General features: G+C 39.3%; 7 protein-coding genes and 1 pseudogene across 14 annotated transcripts in view; 7 read left to right on the forward strand and 1 right to left on the reverse strand.

Annotated features, from left to right (window-relative positions):
* The window catches only part of LOC6043836 (neurogenic protein mastermind), a 253,670-nt gene that overhangs the window by 83,161 nt on the left and 152,124 nt on the right, over nucleotides 1-18,385 (reverse strand). For 2 of the 8 annotated variants that reach the window (XM_038253539.1, XM_038253536.1), the window contains exon 2: nucleotides 15,324-15,759. The exons of 3 other annotated variants lie outside the window; for them this stretch is intronic. In XM_038253539.1, coding sequence (XP_038109467.1) covers nucleotides 15,324-15,335 — 12 coding nt within the window. In that variant the 5' untranslated portion in view covers nucleotides 15,336-15,759. Of the gene's footprint in view, nucleotides 1-15,323; nucleotides 15,862-18,385 lie in introns of all 8 variants that reach the window. 3 more of the 8 variants (XM_038253538.1, XM_038253540.1, XM_038253537.1) reach the window with 2 other exon arrangements.
* Nucleotides 1,467-1,978, forward strand: LOC119766940. Its single transcript, XM_038253542.1, has one exon. It carries the CDS (start codon nucleotides 1,506-1,508, stop codon nucleotides 1,950-1,952), a length of 447 nt encoding a protein of 148 aa, XP_038109470.1. The 5' UTR covers nucleotides 1,467-1,505; the 3' UTR covers nucleotides 1,953-1,978.
* LOC119766941 lies at nucleotides 2,037-2,628 on the forward strand. The gene is made up of 2 exons (XM_038253543.1): nucleotides 2,037-2,123; nucleotides 2,178-2,628. The coding sequence occupies exons 1-2, from the start codon at nucleotides 2,085-2,087 to the stop codon at nucleotides 2,568-2,570; spliced, it is 432 nt and encodes a 143-aa protein (XP_038109471.1). The 5' UTR covers nucleotides 2,037-2,084; the 3' UTR covers nucleotides 2,571-2,628.
* LOC119766943 lies at nucleotides 2,678-3,603 on the forward strand. Its single transcript, XM_038253545.1, has 2 exons — nucleotides 2,678-3,129; nucleotides 3,186-3,603. Exons 1-2 carry the CDS (start codon nucleotides 3,091-3,093, stop codon nucleotides 3,564-3,566), a joined length of 420 nt encoding a protein of 139 aa, XP_038109473.1. The 5' UTR covers nucleotides 2,678-3,090; the 3' UTR covers nucleotides 3,567-3,603.
* On the forward strand, nucleotides 3,904-4,528 carry LOC119766944. Its single transcript, XM_038253546.1, has 2 exons — nucleotides 3,904-3,972; nucleotides 4,032-4,528. Exons 1-2 carry the CDS (start codon nucleotides 3,934-3,936, stop codon nucleotides 4,386-4,388), a joined length of 396 nt encoding a protein of 131 aa, XP_038109474.1. The 5' UTR covers nucleotides 3,904-3,933; the 3' UTR covers nucleotides 4,389-4,528.
* LOC119766942 lies at nucleotides 5,859-6,418 on the forward strand. The gene is made up of 2 exons (XM_038253544.1): nucleotides 5,859-5,933; nucleotides 5,987-6,418. The coding sequence occupies exons 1-2, from the start codon at nucleotides 5,895-5,897 to the stop codon at nucleotides 6,374-6,376; spliced, it is 429 nt and encodes a 142-aa protein (XP_038109472.1). The 5' UTR covers nucleotides 5,859-5,894; the 3' UTR covers nucleotides 6,377-6,418.
* LOC6043828 lies at nucleotides 10,311-11,073 on the forward strand. The gene is made up of 2 exons (XM_001861388.2): nucleotides 10,311-10,520; nucleotides 10,579-11,073. The coding sequence occupies exons 1-2, from the start codon at nucleotides 10,479-10,481 to the stop codon at nucleotides 10,987-10,989; spliced, it is 453 nt and encodes a 150-aa protein (XP_001861423.2). The 5' UTR covers nucleotides 10,311-10,478; the 3' UTR covers nucleotides 10,990-11,073.
* Nucleotides 16,954-18,066, forward strand: LOC119767217 (annotated as a pseudogene).

Genomic DNA, 18,385 nt, shown 5'->3' on the forward strand with positions numbered 1-18,385 from the left:
TTCAAACCACCAGACCGTCGCCATCTTGGATGGCGTCGCAGCTGGCGCTCAGCAGTACCAAAAGGACAAGGAAACGTGCGGCAAGTTGCTGCGGGTCCCAGCGGACACCCTGGAGCAGTACCGCCAGTCGGAGTACCCGGAGAACCACGAAACGTTCTGCTACATCCGGTGCATCGGAGTTCTGCAGGGTCACTACGAAGATGGGGAGGGCTTGAAGGTGGACGCCCTGTTCGAGTCGGCCAACCTGGGCAAGAGCAAGGAGGAGTTTACGGAGCTGGTGAACGGCTGTCAGGCGCAGGTCGGGGAAGACGTCGACTGTTACTGCCACAAGGCGTTTATCCCGCTGATGTGCTTCCGCAAGCACTTTCATGAGTGGAAGAAGACGGCGGGAAGTGGGGAGCAGGTGGCTTGATTTGGTGGAATAAATGACGATTTTGATTAAATTTGTGTTTGTTTATCTGTCAGTTCAAAATTTGCCAAAAGAACAATATCACCAGGGATGCCAGATACACAGATTTGTCTGTGTTTCACAGACTTTTGAGCTTGTGCCAGACATTTTTTGAGGTGCACAGACTTTTAAAAAACTTCATTTAATTAATATTTTGTAATCTTTTTTGTCGAAACTTATTTCGTTAGACTTCAAATGCTTAAAAACGCGATTTCTGATAGATTTCAATGACTTTGGATTGATATATTTGAATTTTAGACAAATGCACAGACATACACAGACTTTTTTACAGACATTTAAAAAAACCAAGTGGCATCCCTGAATATCACAATTCTTCAAACTTGTCCTTCACAGTTTGGCAATTGTCGGATGAAATATTTCATCAAACAAATGTTGACAGCACGTGATGACACATTTCACCCATCATCAACGTTCAAAATGGGAAAGCGACTTTTGTGTCAACAGTCAAAACAGCCGCTTCGGTCCGTGATCGTAGCAAGCATTGAATTCTGTCAGAAGGGCTTTTGATAATTTGATTTGGTTAACCGCGGTGGATTTTCTTTTACTCGACATTAGCACGGTTGTCAAATGAGAGCCCACAACAAAAGCACTAACTGTCAAATGGTAGCCCATAACAAATCATTGTTTGGGTTTTTGATTTTCAAATTTCCCGCAATTCAAACGATAAATGTCTGAAAAAACACGTGAATTGTGTTGCTGATGGTAAATTCTATCATATCCTTGGAGATTCCATCCCAATATTGGCTGAAAATTCATATCGAAAAAAGTGATTTTTCTGTTTACCTTTTTTTGCTTTTTTTCTTTGGGTCGATCAAACAGTGCACCCGTACAATCCGATAATAATATTTAATAATATTAATTTATCGCGGACATCAAATGTAAACTGTTTGATCATCAATACGTGGAAAAATCCTAGCATCTGCTTATCGCCAGATGTGCGTTCAAGGTTGAACTACTGAGATTCCAATCTTGAACCATCTTATAAATGCACTACCAATTGTTCAATCGTCGCGCAGTTCAACGGAAGCTTCCCGCAATGAAGTTCTTGGCAGCAACCCTTCTGATCTTCACGGTATCTTCACAGATCTTCCACGCCTCCGGCGCGGACCAGAAACCATACGACAAACAACACTGGGAGCGCACGAACCAGCTGTGTTCCCGCCTCCTGCGGACGCCGCAGGAAGCTCGTGACCTGATTTCGCAGAAAAAGTTCGACGATGACGCCAACGAGGCGATGCACTGCGTGATTCGGTGCACCGGGATCGTGTCCGGTACGTACGACGACGAGCGTGGAACGGTTATGGAGATGATGGAGGTTCAGGCGCAGGGGAAAACGGGCTTCGCGGAGTATAGAAGTGCGGCTGAGGATTGCTACGGGGGATTCGGGCCGGAGGACTACGGTGACGATTGGTGCAAGAAGAGCTATCTGTACTTCAAGTGCGACTGGAAGGCTTGGGTGCAGCATGTGAAGAAGGTGGAATAAAAAGAATCTCATTACCCTGTCCTTATCAAGAACTGTTTTAAATCCGCGACTCAGACGATGACCTCCGTGCATCCGACCCTATAAAGAAGCGCAGCTCTTCCTAGTAATCAGTCCAACGTCAACAGCCCCGCAATGAAGTTCTACGCGATCGCTCTTCTAATCTTTGCCTCTGTAAGTACTGCAAAACCCGAACTCAACCCCACTCTAAGCGACCCCTTTCCGTAGATCATTTCCCTCGCCCTGGGAGCATCGCTCCCTCGCTCCGAGGACGACTGGGTAAAAATCCGCCGGACCTGTTACAACCTGCTGCGCTCCAGTCCGGAAGTGCGCGAACGCGTCGACCGCAAGCAGTACGACGACGAGCCGGAAACGCACTGTCTGATCCGGTGCGGCGGCATCATCTCCGGGCTGTACGACGATGAGACGGGGACAAGCATGGAGGCGGCGGCCGCGCTGGCCAAGGGAAAGCAAGGCTTCGAGGAGTATAGGGCGGCGTTCGAGACGTGTGCGGCCGGCGTTACGCCGGAGGAGTACGGCGACGACTACTGCAAGAAGAGCTTCCGGCTGTTTACGTGCTCGTGGGCGGCCTGGCGGAAGTACATCAAGAAGGTGGAGTGAGGGTTGTGGGAGGTGGATTCTGAAGAATTTATGAAATAAATAGACTACGTGAATGGTTTGTTTATTTGTTGGATTAAGGTCGATTCACACCTCCCGTTGTCCCTTAACGTTGTCATAGAAACAATCCAAAAATTGGCGCTTTTCTTGCAGCAGTCAGACTATTCACAGAATGTGTACACATTTGAGATGGATTAGCTGAATCTCTTTCAATTATTGTTTTTATTAGGTTAAAGGTCCACTCACACTATTCCACATTCATATAATCAAAAAGTTACAAAGGAATACTTTCCGTATTGAGAGGAATAATAAATTAACGTTTAAGATGAAGAATTCTTCGAAGCATCTGAATTTACGGAAATCAAAGAACAACGTCATTGTTGATCATTGTTGATAACAGTAAAACTGAGATTAGTTTATATCAACTACTAGTGTAATGCACAATCAATCGATAGGCTAAGTTTCATTATAAAATGCAGTCCAACCATTACAGACATGATAGTTCAACTGTAAAAGTTCCACGATGAACTTCTCACCGATCACCCTGCTGGCACTTGCCTTGGTAAGTAAATTTTCTACCCTACTTCGAATCCCAACACTCTCAACTTGACTTCGCAGATCATCGCACTCTCCACCGCTACCTCCAAGGAACCAAACTGGGCAGAAATCGCCAACGTTTGCTACAAACTGCTGCGCGCCAGTCCGGAAGCTCGCGCCCGTCACGGCCAGGACCAGTTCAGTCCGGATCCGGAGTCACACTGCATTACCCGGTGCGGCGGCATCATCACCGGGCTGTACGACGACGAGACGGGAATCAGCATGGAGCGGCTGGAGGCTTGGTGGGGCAAAGGGGAAACTGCGGCCGTTTTCCAGGAGTTCAAGCGGCACTATCTGGAGTGCGCTGGGACGATCGTGGCGGACCAGTACGGAGACGACTACTGCAAGAAGAGCTCCAAGCTTTACGAGTGCTTTTTGCAAAGTGGGATCAGCGTAACTTAAGAGTTGAATAAACGGTCTTTTATATCGATCAAATTGAGACATATTTTGTTCAATCAACTGGAATTCGGCAATCATCGGAATTAGAATGAGACTCTTATCAATTTGTTGACTAGACTAGACATCAAAACTATTCTTGAGCTCGTAGTTCAACGGCAAAAGTACCAAGATGAAGTCTTTGCTGGTATTTGCCTTGGCAAGGTTACGAAAATGTTGACTCGGCTGGATTTGTGGGCGTTCGGAGAAGGTATCTAACGTGCGCTGCGAAAATCGAGCCGGTACAGTACGGAGATGATTACTGCAAGAAGAGTTAGCCATGCATCATTTGACCGTCGCGTAACTGGTTCAGTCCAACTGAGTCCTCCGAGCAATGCACTTCTTAACTCTTACCCTGCTGATTGCAGCATCCGTAAGCAAAAAAAAAACCCTTCGAAACAGACTTCCCAAAACCCATCGACTCAATTCCAGCTGTTCGAGCTGTCGAGCCAGCATCCGCTTCCAGACTGGAGCAACGCCATCCAGCTGTGCTACAAACTGCTCCGGATCAGCGCCGAAGCTCGCGAGCGATTCGAGCGGAGCTATGCGGACGATGACCCGAACACTCACTGCATAGTCCGATGCGGGGCGATTCTGCGCGGGATATACGACGACGGGGCGGGAGTTCGGTTGGAGCAGGGCACCGCCCAACGGGGAAGTGACGCTTTCGAGGCGTTGCGGAGTGCGTATGAACAGTGTGCTGCAGCGATCAGGCCGGAGGATTACGGCAGTGACCATTGCAAGAAGGGCTTTCTGCACGTCAAGTGTTATCTGCTGTTTTCGGGGTAGATCGACGGGGGTGACGGAAGTGAGTGCGGAATGGTGCGGGAGGGGCTTAACGTAGGTTGGGTCAGATATTTCCTTAGCTTTGTTGGATCTGGTTGAATCTTGAAGGTCAGAATGAAAATGAAGAATAAATTATTGGCTAGTTTAAAGAAGATCTTTCATTTCTAGTCAATTGATAACATTTTGAGAAAAAAAAACTCTAGCGTAGTTTTCAGGGTTTAGAATCGACAATGAGCTGCAAGTGACGCTAAGATAAGGTGGGATGTCAACCCGTTGCTATTGAGAACCTCTCACCAGGACATGTACTGTGATCGTAGAAAACTTCATTGTAGACTTGCTGGCTTTTAACTGATGGTAAGGTTTGGGGCAAGTTTGGGGTTTGATACGATCTCACATTTTTTTTTATTTTTGCTTTTAAACTTTCATGGAATTCTAGAATCAATGGAATTTATCTCAACAGAGTCAAGGTTATATCAAGGTATACTTCTCGCATTTCCAGTAATTCTCGAATATTTACAAGCAAATAATGGATTTATAGGTAACAAAATGAAATCAAACAGCAACGTCATCAACAACGAATCTCGAAAAACATAGGATCCAAGAAACCTGAAATTAGTTTGTATTAGCATAACCAAACTAGATTTACTATAAAATGCAAGTACAACGTCTATTGGTTAGTTTGTGCATAAGAAATTAAGTCAATCTTAATAAACATTTTTTAAAGCAATTGAGAACAGATACGAATAGTGTGAACGGTCTTTTAAATATTCATTTTCTCATGAAATAATGATACTTTCGAACCTCAATTTGAATAAGATTACTTTTCAAATTTTTAGTGACTCATGATTCTACCAGATTTCATTAGAAAGCCATTCCGTGACCGCCCTTATCAATTTTGCATAAACAGCCAGAACCATTCTCGTAACCGAATCAATTCAAAATCAAATCGATAACCGCTTACTCAATTCTGGAGTTTTTTTTTAAAGGTCCAATAAACCAAATTTCCTGTTTTACTTTTAGGCTGTTTTTGAGTCAGGAGTATTAAAAATAACCTAAAAAGCAAAAACTGAAAATTTGGTTTATTGGACCTTTTCAAAAAAACAAACTCCAGAAATGTTTTCAAGAGGACGTAGCTCGAAATTGTCACTTTAACGTGCAAATCTGGACTTGGATTCCGATTCGGTGGTCAAAACTCAACTCAGATCGCAAAATTTGGTCTCAAAGTCACGAAACGTATTATTTTCCGTACAAATGTGCTGTTGACGGAAGTGGGTACGTACAGGTGCGAAAGGAGCTTAACGGAGGTCGGTTCAGATGTTTCCGTAAGCCATTTGGGGTCGTAACTTTTTCTTCAAGTTACGTTTGATGCTAAATTTATTGAACAAATGGGGAGACAGAGCAGCATCCCTCACTTCTGGTTGAACCGGGTCACTTGATAACCTTTTGACGAAAAACAAACTCTGGACTCAGAATCTTTCTCTAGGTCAGTCCGTAATCAATAGTCGTACGATGAAGTTCTGCGCACCCATTTTACTTGCGATCGCTTTGGTAAGGATCCAGAAACCTTCTGAAAGCACATTTTCAACCATGAACCTTTCCAGATCATACCCAACTCGCTCGCAGACGAGCCAATCTCCAAGGAGCAAAAGGTGAAAATTGCGCAAACTTGCTTCAAGCTGCTGCGCACTTCGGCGGAAGTTCGTGAGCGGTTCTCCAGAATGCAGTTCAGTGACGACGATGGACAGGATATGACCTGTATGATCCGGTGTGGTGGGATTGTGTCCGGAATGTACGACGATGAAGCTGGGTGGAATTTGGATATGGCAGTGAGGCAGGCCCAAGGGAAGACTGGTGTCGAGCAGTACAGGGAAGCGTTTGGAAGATGTGCTGGAGAGGTTCAGCCGGAGCAGTACGGGGAAGATTATTGTAGGAAGAGTTATTTGCAGTTTCGATGTGGAATGAGGGCGTGGAAGGATCATATCAAAGATTAAGGTTTGAATAAAAAATAAAACTTAAATGGTTTGAAAATTTTAGATTTATGTCTTGCTTTTAATTTTAGATTTATGCTAAAAATTGATTTAGAGCACTTTTCGTGTGTGCTCAAACCAAAAACCCAGTGAGAAAAATCGGCTCAAAATATGTCAAATTAGACTTGATTTGTGATAATGAGAAATGTCAAATTTTAAGGATCATTTACACTATTCCGTGTTGAAATTCAACAAAACAAAAACTGCTGCGGATCCACAACTGCACATGCGTCAAAATTTAAAATTTCAAGAATTCAATTAAATCATTATTTGTTAAAATGTTAAAAAAACAAGAACTCAACTGAAGAATTCTTTTTCAAAGTTGTGTTCAAAGAATGCAAAAACTTTAAGAAAAATATGTTTAAAAAATTATTTATTCCAAATAAGGTCAATGAAAAAATTATTTCAAGCTTGAATATTCAATGCATTTTTTTTTTGAATTTGCAGAATTTTCAAAAATTGAATTTACAATTCAGCTAAAATTACATTTTTGAGATTTTAGAAATTTTATAAGCAGTAATTTCAAAGCGAAGCACATCCTAAACAAAAGATTCACAAAAAATAAGTGAAATCAAGTTATGATTATCTTAATAATTTTCATCAAAAGGGCAATTTGAGTATTTAAAAAGAGTTTTGGCGAAATTCCATTCATAGTAGTTTTTTACATTTGTTTTTGATTGTTCCAGAAAATTACAAAGCATTTTACAATGCCTTTGACATTTTCTTGAAACATGTATTGTACTTGGAACTTTTTAAAATTATCCTCACGTTATTTGTTCGACGCTATTTTTAATAAATTTTACGTTTCCTTTCGATAATGTTTGAATAAAGTTATTTATTTCTTTATTTTTTGACAAATATTTTTGAAAATGTTCTTTTTCAACTGCTTAAAAAAAATCAGCTAATTTTTTTTTTGGTGTGTTTGATTTATTGTTTGTTATTAAGCAGGTACACATATTTTTAAAAGTTTTCGCCCCCTCCCTTCCTAAATCGGCGCGTAAAATTAGGAGGCAAAAAATATGAAAAAAAAAAAAAAATCAAAATTTAGTTGTAAATTTAAGTACAACCAGCCAAATTTTTTTTAAGATGCATTCCCCTGCGTTTAGAATCATTTGTAGTATGTTTGAGTTTGCCACAAAAAGTTTTTCACGCTTTTTTTTTGATTTTGTCTGATCCTATTTTTTTTTGCTTTCCTCACTGAGGTAAGGCTATAATCCTGCTCGAAAATTGAACTTTTGAAAAACAGCTCGTAGACCTATATTCATGTATACCTATCGACTCAGAATCAAAAACTGAACAAATGTCTGTGTGTGTGTGTGTGTGTGTGTGTGTATGTGTGTGTGTGTATGTGTGTGTGTGTGTGTATGTATGTATGTGTTCAAAATTCTTGCCAAGTTTTCTCAGCACTGGCTGGACCGATTTTGATCAAACCGGTTGCATTCGACTTGGTTTAGGGTCCCATACATCGCTATTGAATTGTTTGAAGTTTCGATAAGTAGTTCAAAAGTTATATATAAAAATGTATTTTCACATTTATCCGGATCTCACTTATAAGCATGAAAACTATGTCCGGATCCATCATCCAACCCATCGTTGGTTAGGTTATCAAAAAACCTATCCAACGAGTCCAAAACATTGAAGATCTGGCAACCCTGTCTGGAGATATGGCCACTTAAGTAATATTTATGTACTTTTTGGAAGCCGGATCCCACTTAAATGTATGTAAACTATGTCCGGATCAACCATCCGACCCATAGTTGGTTAAGTAATCGAAAAACCTTTCCAACGAGTTCAAAACATTGCAGATCTGGCAACCCTGTCTCGAGATATGTCCACTTAAGTGATATTAATTCCCTTTTTTGAAGCCGGATCCCACTTAAATGTATGTAAAGGATGTCCGGATCCATCATCTGACCCATCGTTGGTTAGGTAATCGAAAAACCTTTCTAACGAGCTCACAACATTGTTGATCTGGCAACCTTGTCTCGAGTTATGATTATTGAAGTTATATGTGTGTTCGTATTTTTCTGGATCTAAAAAAATAGCTGAAATATGTGTCCAAACCACTCATATTACCCATTGTTGGTAAAAAGTGAGGAAGGCATCAACCACGTAGGTGGATTAAGTTAGTTTTAAAATAATGATTGCAAAACAGCTGGACGAGTGTAACATGCTTTTTAAGACACTTTTTTGTTTTAAATGTTAAGACTATGGCTTGTTATTTCTATTCATTTTATTGTAAATTATCAATAATTTAAAAATATTTTCATTATTTCAAATTTAATCTATTCAATTTTGCGGCAAGTAGCTGATATAGATCTTAAGAAAAAAAATCAATGTTTGTATTTAGTTAACTAAGTTTATAAGCTTTTTAACAAATTACATACAAATTTTAGGTTAAATTGTCAGAATTTAGTCTGAAACTTGTTAAAACTAGTTTGGCTTATAAAAATATTGATTTATATTGCATTTTATACTGAATTCGAAGCACGAATGAAAAGTTTTCAGATTTTACATGAAATTTGTTCAACTGAAATTGCCTATTAATTTGGATTTTAATTTAAATTGTGTTTCAAAAACGCATATTATTAATTATTTACAAACTTTTTTAACCTTTTCCTAGTGGAAAATTGTCTAAAAAATTTGATAATGCATTCCGTTTTCCGATTCAAAATCATGTTCATGAATCATGAAAATCACTTTGAGAAGTTTAAAATAATGACTTTCATCAACAAATAACTTAAATAACTTTTTAAACTCTTCAAAATTTTATGAAAAGTTCTTCTTGAGGAACTTTGAACACTTCTCTGCCACGGTCAGTATGATTCTAAACCATTCCGTACGCATTTTAATTAACTTTCAAAGTCACCTCGTTTTACGGTATTTACCACGAAGTCGTGGAATGTTGTTAATCTTATCAGAGATGTTACAAAATCGCAAAAAAACAAACTTTTTTGTTTGCATCCGCGAAAGCGAGAAGAGCCAAATCACGCAAAAGAAAATCGCTCCCAAACTCTTCGAAAAAAATCAACCAGTTGAAGATGTTTTGTGAATCTCATTGATTTTTTGTGTGATTCGATTCTCTTTTAACCAATCGTCGTGCGCGAGAGAGGAGAGCCATGGTTCTTTTCGGGAGGTTTTTTTTTCTCTTGATGAGAGTCAACAGATTTTCTTTTTAAGAAGATTCGTTCATCACTGAGCCCTAGTAATGATCTGATACTTTTTCCTTTTTGTTCGAAAATAAGGCTTGTAAGCTCAGTTTTTTTTTAGTTTTAGAATTATATTTTTTTCTAATTTTCATACTTTTTTAGCCCATATTAAAGTAATCAAGGATCAACAATGGTAAAACAAAAAATGTCTTTGAAAATTTGAAAATATTTTGTCAGAGACAGTCAATATAAACACTATTTAAAAAAATAAACAAACGCTTTTAAAATGACAACAACTTGAAAACAGTTAATTTTAAATAATATAAAGTTTTTCAATGGAAATTAAATTTTTTGGGAAATAAGGTTTTAGCCCCTCAATTTTTTTATGTACTCTGTTGAAAAAAAAAGTTCTAATCACAACCTACAACTTTGATGAAGAAATCAAATCGATCAGAAAATTCAAGATTTTCAAGATATGAATTTTCGAATGTTTTTATAGCAGTTAACATGGAAAAAAATGATGGAAAATGGCTTATTTGGACAAAAGCATTCGATCGACAAAGTTTGTCAAAATAAAAAAAAAAAAAACAAATTAAAAACCGCAAAAAATTGCGAAAAGCTGGAGAAAAGCAAAAATCGCATTAATTAACTTGATTCCTCCGTTTCGACACAATATGACGAGTCAACTGTCTATGAGGTTAAGCAACCTTCTTGTGTGCAGTTCGTTCATGATTTCAAGAATTGCAACCGACAACCAAAATGCAGTCGCCTTTGGAAATAATTTAAGTACAAAACAAATATAAATAACTTGTTGAGTGCTCTGTTTACCTAATCCTTAGAATTTGTTCAAACACCGTATAACATCGCAAAAAATGCTATAAATAACCCCCAAATCTGTCAATCGACCCTCAGTCGTCATGGTGATCCCACAGCTTGCTGTGATCGTTCTAGCTCTTCAGGTATTCCAACAAATCTCTTGTGTTCCAACTCCCAGCCTACTTCAAATCGTTTCTCCAGGCACAGTTGCTCCCAAGCTCCGCCTGGGCCCCGCACTCCCCGGAGCAATTCCGCCGCTTCGAGGAGCTGTGCATGGACCTTGCGGAGGTCCCGGTCCGCCAGCGGGCACTGCTCCGAGAGCACCTCTATCCGGACGAGCACCGGACGCACTGCTTCCACCGGTGCTTGGGCATCGTCAGCGGGCTGTACTCGGACCGGGAGGGGGCCGATTTGGGCCGGGTTTACGCGCAGTTTGGCGGGGGACGGAACGAGACGCGGTTTCGGGACGGCGCGGAACGGTGCTTCCGGTGGATGTTGGCGACGGAGATGGGGGAGGGTGGCAGCGGGATAAGATTGGGGAAGTGCGAACGGCCTTACCGGATGCACCAGTGCTTTGCCAAGGTTTACAGGGAGCAGTTTGAGGGGTTGTGAGACAAATAAAGAAGCAAAAGCTTGATACAATAGTTTCGAAATGGGAACAGCTGATTGCAAATTCTCCTGCTTACTCTGTAGCTGAAGACGGCGACTTCGAGGGACGTCGCCACTCTTCAATCAGATAAAGAGAACGTCGTTTCTACTATCAATTTATTGAATCAACCACCCCGAAGTAGCTGATAAGCAGCGCTGTACCTTCTCTTTTTCGGCAATAAAGCAACATTGTCCGTCGACGGAAGTGCTCATTCCGTCCGAGACCTTCACCGTGGCAACAGTATTCTTAAATTGTGTTCACAAAAAAAGTTATGAATCTTTTCTCCGTACTAGTTATTGTGGGAGCCACCCTAGCGGTGTCCGTTAGCGGTCAACGGCGTTCCGCCGAAGTCGGTAAGGCACCACCATGGGTCAATTTTGAGGTTATGTTAACTCCAATGACCACCTCCGCGCAGGCCCCTACACGGCGCAGTTCTCCGGCTATAAGTACATCCAGCGGGACATCACCAACATGACGACGCAGCTGCTGAGTCAGAACTTTGACTTTCTCTTCCTGGCGGCGGACTTTGACCGGTACCACCGCGATCGGCCCGGCTTCGAGCAGCTCTACCGGGAAATCGCCGACCAAGCTTGGGCCGATGCGATCGCCCTACTCCAATATCAAAGCCGGCGAGGATTTCCGGGTCAGCTGGACGAAAGCTACCTGTTCCGGGTGAACGATCACCCCAGGATGACCGACGAGCTGGGTTCGCTGCAAATGGCGCTGGGCGAGGAGAAGCGCGTTGCCGAGATGGCCCACGCGATTCACCAGAAGGCCTCGGTTGCGGCGGAAGCCGCCAGGGGGTACGATCCGGACGCGGCCCACTTTCTGGATCGGCAGCTGATCAAGCGGAGAAGTGGATCGGTGCGCAAGCTCACCGGGTACATTCACATCGTGAACGGGCTCATTAACCTGGACACGGTCACCCGGGACATGGGACTGCACCTGTTCGATCACAGCTTGAAGACGCTGCAGTAATGTAGACCGCAAAGAGATAAAGCAATAAAACAGTTAATCAGTTGATCGAGCATGAGTTGGTGTCTGGTATCAGAAGGTTGTGAAGAAGCTCACGTCGCGCTTATCGCGCGAGATTCATCGGGAAGGATAGTGTCTGTTGTTGCTGCCGTAGCTGAGTGGATTAGAAAATTGGTGTTGTGCTTAGAGGGTCAATTAACTTATCGGAGATCAATGGATTGAGAGGGTGGTGGCTTGTCTATTTGAATTATCTTTGTGCATGGGTGCAAGTGATATGGCGGATAAGTCACTCGAAGGAAATTGAGATGGTAAAATTAAAAAAAGTGAAGTTCTAAAACCAGAACTTTTCAAAAGTAATGATCTGTTGGACATGAAAAAAATGGAATGAAATGATTTACTTATAATTCAACATTTAAGAATCAAAAAGATTTTTTTAAGTTTTGAAATTCTCTCTCGTGGACATTTGAGTTTAGTTTTTTTTCTAAACGAACACAAACTCAATTTCATTTTCTAAGCTGAAAAGGAATGATTCAGGTCAAGGAGGAATTTACAACTCTCATCTGGGACTGAGAAATATTAAAGAATGTGAGATTTTCGTTTGCCCAAATAGTCAAATAATGGTCGAATGCCTAAAAGTCGAAAGACTTAAGGTTGAATTACAAAATGTTTTTAAAAAACAACAGATCAAATGGTTGAAAAAGGCGAATAGATTTATTTTTTAAAATTGTTTAGGCCATCGCAAATTTTGTCCCAGTTTTTGTCAGAAGTTTCCCGCAAAATCAGGGAGGACAAAAATAATTATAACTGATGAAAATTCTAAATTTTCATAAAAAAAAATGTACAATTCTAGAGTTTATTGTTTTGGTTTGAAAAGATCCAATAAACATATGCAACAAAATGATAGCTTATAGAACATTTAAAAAAGCTCAAGAATTGATTCAAAACTATTTCAGTTCAAATTTGTGCGATTTATAAGTAAAATCGAGTGTCCGGAATTCGAAGCAAAAGTGTCCGGATTTCGAATCAGCTTTTATCAGTGTCCGGGATTCGAAGCACAACAAGCCATTTTTATTTTAAAATTCTGATGAAAAATTGTTAGAATAGAAATATTTTGCATGCATTTTCTTGAAACTGATTGTTTATACTACATCCTCATGATATTTCTACATTTCCAACTTATTAAATGATTTTTTGCCAACTATAACAAAAATGATATGCTACTAAGTGTCCGGATTTCGAATCATAACGTTATTATACATTATATAAATTTTGCCAATTTTCAATTTTGGAACGCTGATTGGAAAGAAATGAAACTTAATTTTATTTAATAGATTCATTAATATTTTGCATATTTTTTAGCGGTACTTCTAGGATTAGTGATTTTTCACGCTCAAAAATTGCAAATTTCACGGGGACCTCAATTTTAGAACACCAAATTTCACGCAAATTTCGCGGAACGTGAAATTAAAAAAAAACTTTGAAAATCTGATTTTAAAATCACAGAAACTATTTTTTAATGTTTCATTATTAATTATTTTTTCATAAACTAAATAAAATCTTCACTAAATTTGTACGTGACACAAAAACTTCTTTTCAAAAAAGTATTCACCTGGTATGAATTTTGAAACAAAATGTAGTACATGCGTATTTTCATTTCTTGAACTGCTTTTCCGACTTTATTAGTAAAAGTTTAATATTTAAATTTTTCATCTCCCATTTCAAAATCAAAATGTTTAATCAATAGGCAAAAATAACATGATTTGTAACGAAATTGAAATTATTATTCAGTAAAAATAGAATAAACATAAAATTAATAAACTATAAAATTTCAGCATTTTAAAGAATATGCAATTCGAGATAATGATGAATTTTGCTTCACAATACTTCCAAGTATTTCTTGACCAAGTTTCAGAAGGTTTGCTGATGTAGTTCTCGGAATATAGCCATTTTAAAATGTGATTTCCGACTTTTTCTAAGAAAATCTATAAAAACTATAAAATTTCAGCACTTTAAAGAATATGCAATTCGAGATAATGATGTCAAGTATCTCTGGGCTAAGTTTCAGAAGGTTTGCTGATGTAGTTCTCGAGATACAGCCATTTTAAAATGTGATTTCCGACTTTTTCTAAGAAAATCTATAAAAACTATAAAATTTCAGCTTTTTAAAGAATATGCAATTCGAGATAATGATGAATTATGCTTCATAAGACTGTCAAGTATCTCTGGGCTAAGTTTCAGAAGGTTTGCTGATGTAGTTCTCGAGATACAGCCATTTTAAAATGTTATTTTCGACTTTTTCTTAGAACATCTATAAAACTATAAAATTTAAACCTTTTTTAAAAATATGCAATTCGAGATAATGATGAATTTTGCTTCATAAGACTGCCAAGTATCTCTGGGCCAAGAAACTCTTAGAAAAAGTCGGAAATAACATTTTAAAATGGTTGTATCTCGAGAACTACATCAGCAAACCTTCTGAAAATTGGCCCAAAGATGATTGACAGTCTTATGAAGCAAAATTCATCATAATCTCGAATTGCATATTCCTTAAAGTGCTGAAATTTTATAGTTTTTATAGATTTTCTTAGAAAAAGTCGGAAATATCATTTTAAAATGGCTGTATCTCGAGAACTACATCAGCAAACCTTCTGAAACTTGGCCCAGAGATACTTGACAGTTATATGAAGCAAAAAACATCATTATCTCGAATTGCATATTCTTTGAAATGCAAAAATTGTATAGATTGTTTTGGTTTTCGTGTTGAATATCGGGTGTAACATCTCATAAGGGCTGTATCTCGAAAACTACATCAGCGAATGTTTTCATTTTTTGCACAGAGGTGCGCTATGGTGTAAGGAATCGATAGAGCCCAAAATCTCGGATTGCATTTTTTTTCATAATAACGGTATTTTGAGCATCGTGAGGATATAACGAAGCAATGGACCAATTTTCATTCAAATATTTTTTTTCAAGATCGTGAAAAAATTGCGAAGAGCTGTACAATTGTTTAGAAGTTATAATCGAACGTCAAACTGCTTATGAGTTATCATTAGAAGCCCCTAGACCCAATGTCATCCTTGATTTTTGCTAGCAAGATCTGTTTTTTAAGTTACTAACGTTCTTTTAAACTCAACTAAACTTACTAAAAGAATCATTTTAAAAAAGTCGAGTTTCAACTTCGAACCTATCAAACTGCACAAGTCAGCACAATCCCTCTCGCATCCCTCATTTTCGTGAGGACACGCGCTCGCTCACTTCTCGCGCTCGCCCATCCATGGACTCCCCTTCGATCCCCAATAACAATAATTAATTCGATATTTACCCAAACGTTCATTAATAACGGCTCTCTGTCTCTCGCGTCGTCTCAGCAAGTGTAAAGGGGGGGAGAAGTTTTATAATGTTATTTATAGACCAGCCGAAGAAAGAATCAGCGAGAGAAAAAAAAAACCGCCCGATGGAAAAACTGTAACAAATCAACACAATATTCGAAACATTCGACGCGCTCGGCGTCGCGTCGCTCACTGCTCACTGCTGCTCCTCACTCGCGGCTCACCCCGATCGAAGTAGCCGACGACGACGGCGGTTTCTCTCGCGCGATCACAGCAATCATATCTGTTTATTTTTACTTCACTTTTTTTTTATTCTTACATTTTCTCCAAGTTTCTCAGTTGGCCAGATTGGGGCCCTCACTCATGTTTTTCACAGTTTCGTTTCCTCCCTCTCTTTTTTCAGTTAATTTTGCCGAAGGTTCTATTGCGCTAGGAGATTTTCGTTTGAGTCTTGTTTTGTTTTTTTTTGCACTTTGGACAGAAATTGGCGCCACCTCACGGTTGTACCTCGTTTGTTCTCACTCGATTCTGCTGGTTATTAAAAGAGTGCCGGCTGGTTTGTTTTGATTTGTAGGATTTTTTTTCTGTGGGGATTTGCTTTTATTAACTGACGGTGGAAGGTGCTTTTGAAGGAAATTTTCCATACGACTCTTTAGTCTTTAGTGAAACTGTTGAATATGGTAATAATTTAGTCTATTTTAAGAACTATCATTAAAATTCAAACAATCCTTTTATTTATTTTATTTGCAACGTTTCAATTTCAAACTGTTGTCTTTTTATATTTTAAATATTTGCAAAACACAGGTTTTAATGCTGTTTTTCACATTTTCACTTTAAAATCCTGAGTCCAAACCACTTTAAGTATTACTCGCTTCACTTTTATCGGTTATTTGCTCTTAAAGACTGAAATAAATGAATATATTTCTGTTGTTTTGAAAACACATGTTTTGTCATTAAAAAAAATAATTTGAAAGATCTGTAGAACGAGCAACGAGTTTTAAACGCTGTTTCGCCTTGAAAGTTTCGTGATTTGAAATTGCATCACAAAAAAAAGTTTTGCTCACCGATTTAACAATCAAATTTTAAAGGGCGGGGCGACATAAACTTTGAAAATGATTTCTATCGGTTTTATTCGATCCAAAACAAGGGATAATCAGCATAAAAATAACTAACCATTATGATAGTAATTACTGGGACTAATGTCACAAATTACTTTTTATTTCCTGAAATTACTTGAAATTACTAAAACTACATGAACTTACACAAAATTTATTAGAATATCTATGTTTTTAAATTGTTTAAATTGTTTTTTTTAAGATCGATATTTTTTTAGTTTGATGAATTAGTTTAAATACCTATTGCAGCCTTAAAAGGCATTAAACATATTTCTAGTGCAATTTAATATAGGTTTTAATAAGTAACCTTATTGTCATTGTGCATGATCTTAAAGATTTACTTAAAAAAATTAATGTTTTCACGGAACAAAATCTGGTCGTTGGATCCGAAAAATATTTGCGACGAATTCGAAAACATTGGAAGTTTCCGAAATCATCGAAAATGTTTGCGATATTGGAAAAAATGTTTTCGATATTGAAGCAAAAAGTTTGCAAAATCGCAAACACCATGCTTGCGGCGCATTTTTTTGCCAAGTCCGCCGCAGCCAATGCGTTACGCTGTCAAGATCAGCTGTTCGCATCTTCCGCAAAAAGTAAACATACAGCAAACCAAACCTGTTTTTATTTCATTTCGTTGAATGTCGCAGCAGGTCCACCTGCTGCTGAGCGGTGTTTTGCACCGGAAACAGTTCCGGAACGGACAAAAGGGTTTGGTTCTCGCGGTGGTGCCAGTGAGAGCCACGGAGGACGCGGACGAGGCCGTGGTCGCGGCAAGCAAAATGAATGGATTCCAGTGCCCAAGCTGGGTCGTCTGGTGCGCGATGGCAAGATCCGCACCCTGGAGGAGATCTACCTGTACTCGCTCCCGATCCTGAGCCGCTCGCTCAAGGACGAATGTGCTGAAGATCATGCCCGTCCAAAAGCAGACTCGAGCCGGTCAGTGTACCCGTTTCAAGGCGTTCGTCGCCATCGGTGACTCCAACGACCACATTTGTCTCGGCGTCAAGTGCAGCAAGGAAGTGGTCACTGCCATCCGCGGTGCCATTATCCTGGCTAAGCTGTCGGTCATGCCAGTTCACCGTGGTTACTGGGGCAACAAGATCGGCAAGCCCCACACCGTGCTCTTCAAGGTCTTCGGCAAGTACGGTTCCGTCCTGGTACGCCTCAATCCGGTTCTCAGTGATACCGGCATTGTGCCGGCCCCGGTCCCGAAGAAGCTGCTCCAGATGACCGGTATCGAGGATTGCGTCGGAGTCACGAAACCAGAAATCCGGGTCACCAGCTACACCAATCTCTCCGGCGGTTCTTCAGCCATGTTACGCTGAAAGTGATTCAAGAAACTGGGATGCCGGTTCCAAATTTCGATCTGAATAGTTCAGTCCGGATAAAAGTAATCAGACTAAGGTTAGTGTCCAATTTTGGCAAAGCTTTCAAACAAAACTCAAAAGCTTCTTTCCAATTCCAGCCGGCGGAACTTGCCACCTCATCTTTACATTTCCGACAATGATTGACACGGATGTCCGGTATCTTTGTGCCTTGCTAAGCGATTCGAGCTTGGCCGGAGCATCGTTGGTGGAGGCCCACAGCCATACTTCAACAGTAGTAGCCATTGCGTACAAAACTACAAAATACGAAAAATATAAAAATACAAAAATACAAAAAGAAAATATAAAATACAAAAATACAAAAATACAAAAGTACAAAAATACAAAAATACAAAAATACAAAAATACAAAAATACAAATATACAAAAGTACAAAAATACAAAAATACAAAAATACAAAAATACAAAAATACAAAAATACAAAAATACAAAAATACAAAAATACAAAAATACAAAAATACAAAAATACAAAAATACAAAAATACAAAAATACAAAAATACAAAAATACAAAAATACAAAAATACAAAAATACAAAAATACAAAAATACAAAAATA

The sequence above is a fragment of the Culex quinquefasciatus genome, chromosome 2 (assembly GCF_015732765.1).
Source record: "Culex quinquefasciatus strain JHB chromosome 2, VPISU_Cqui_1.0_pri_paternal, whole genome shotgun sequence".
NCBI lineage: Eukaryota > Metazoa > Arthropoda > Insecta > Diptera > Culicidae > Culex > Culex quinquefasciatus.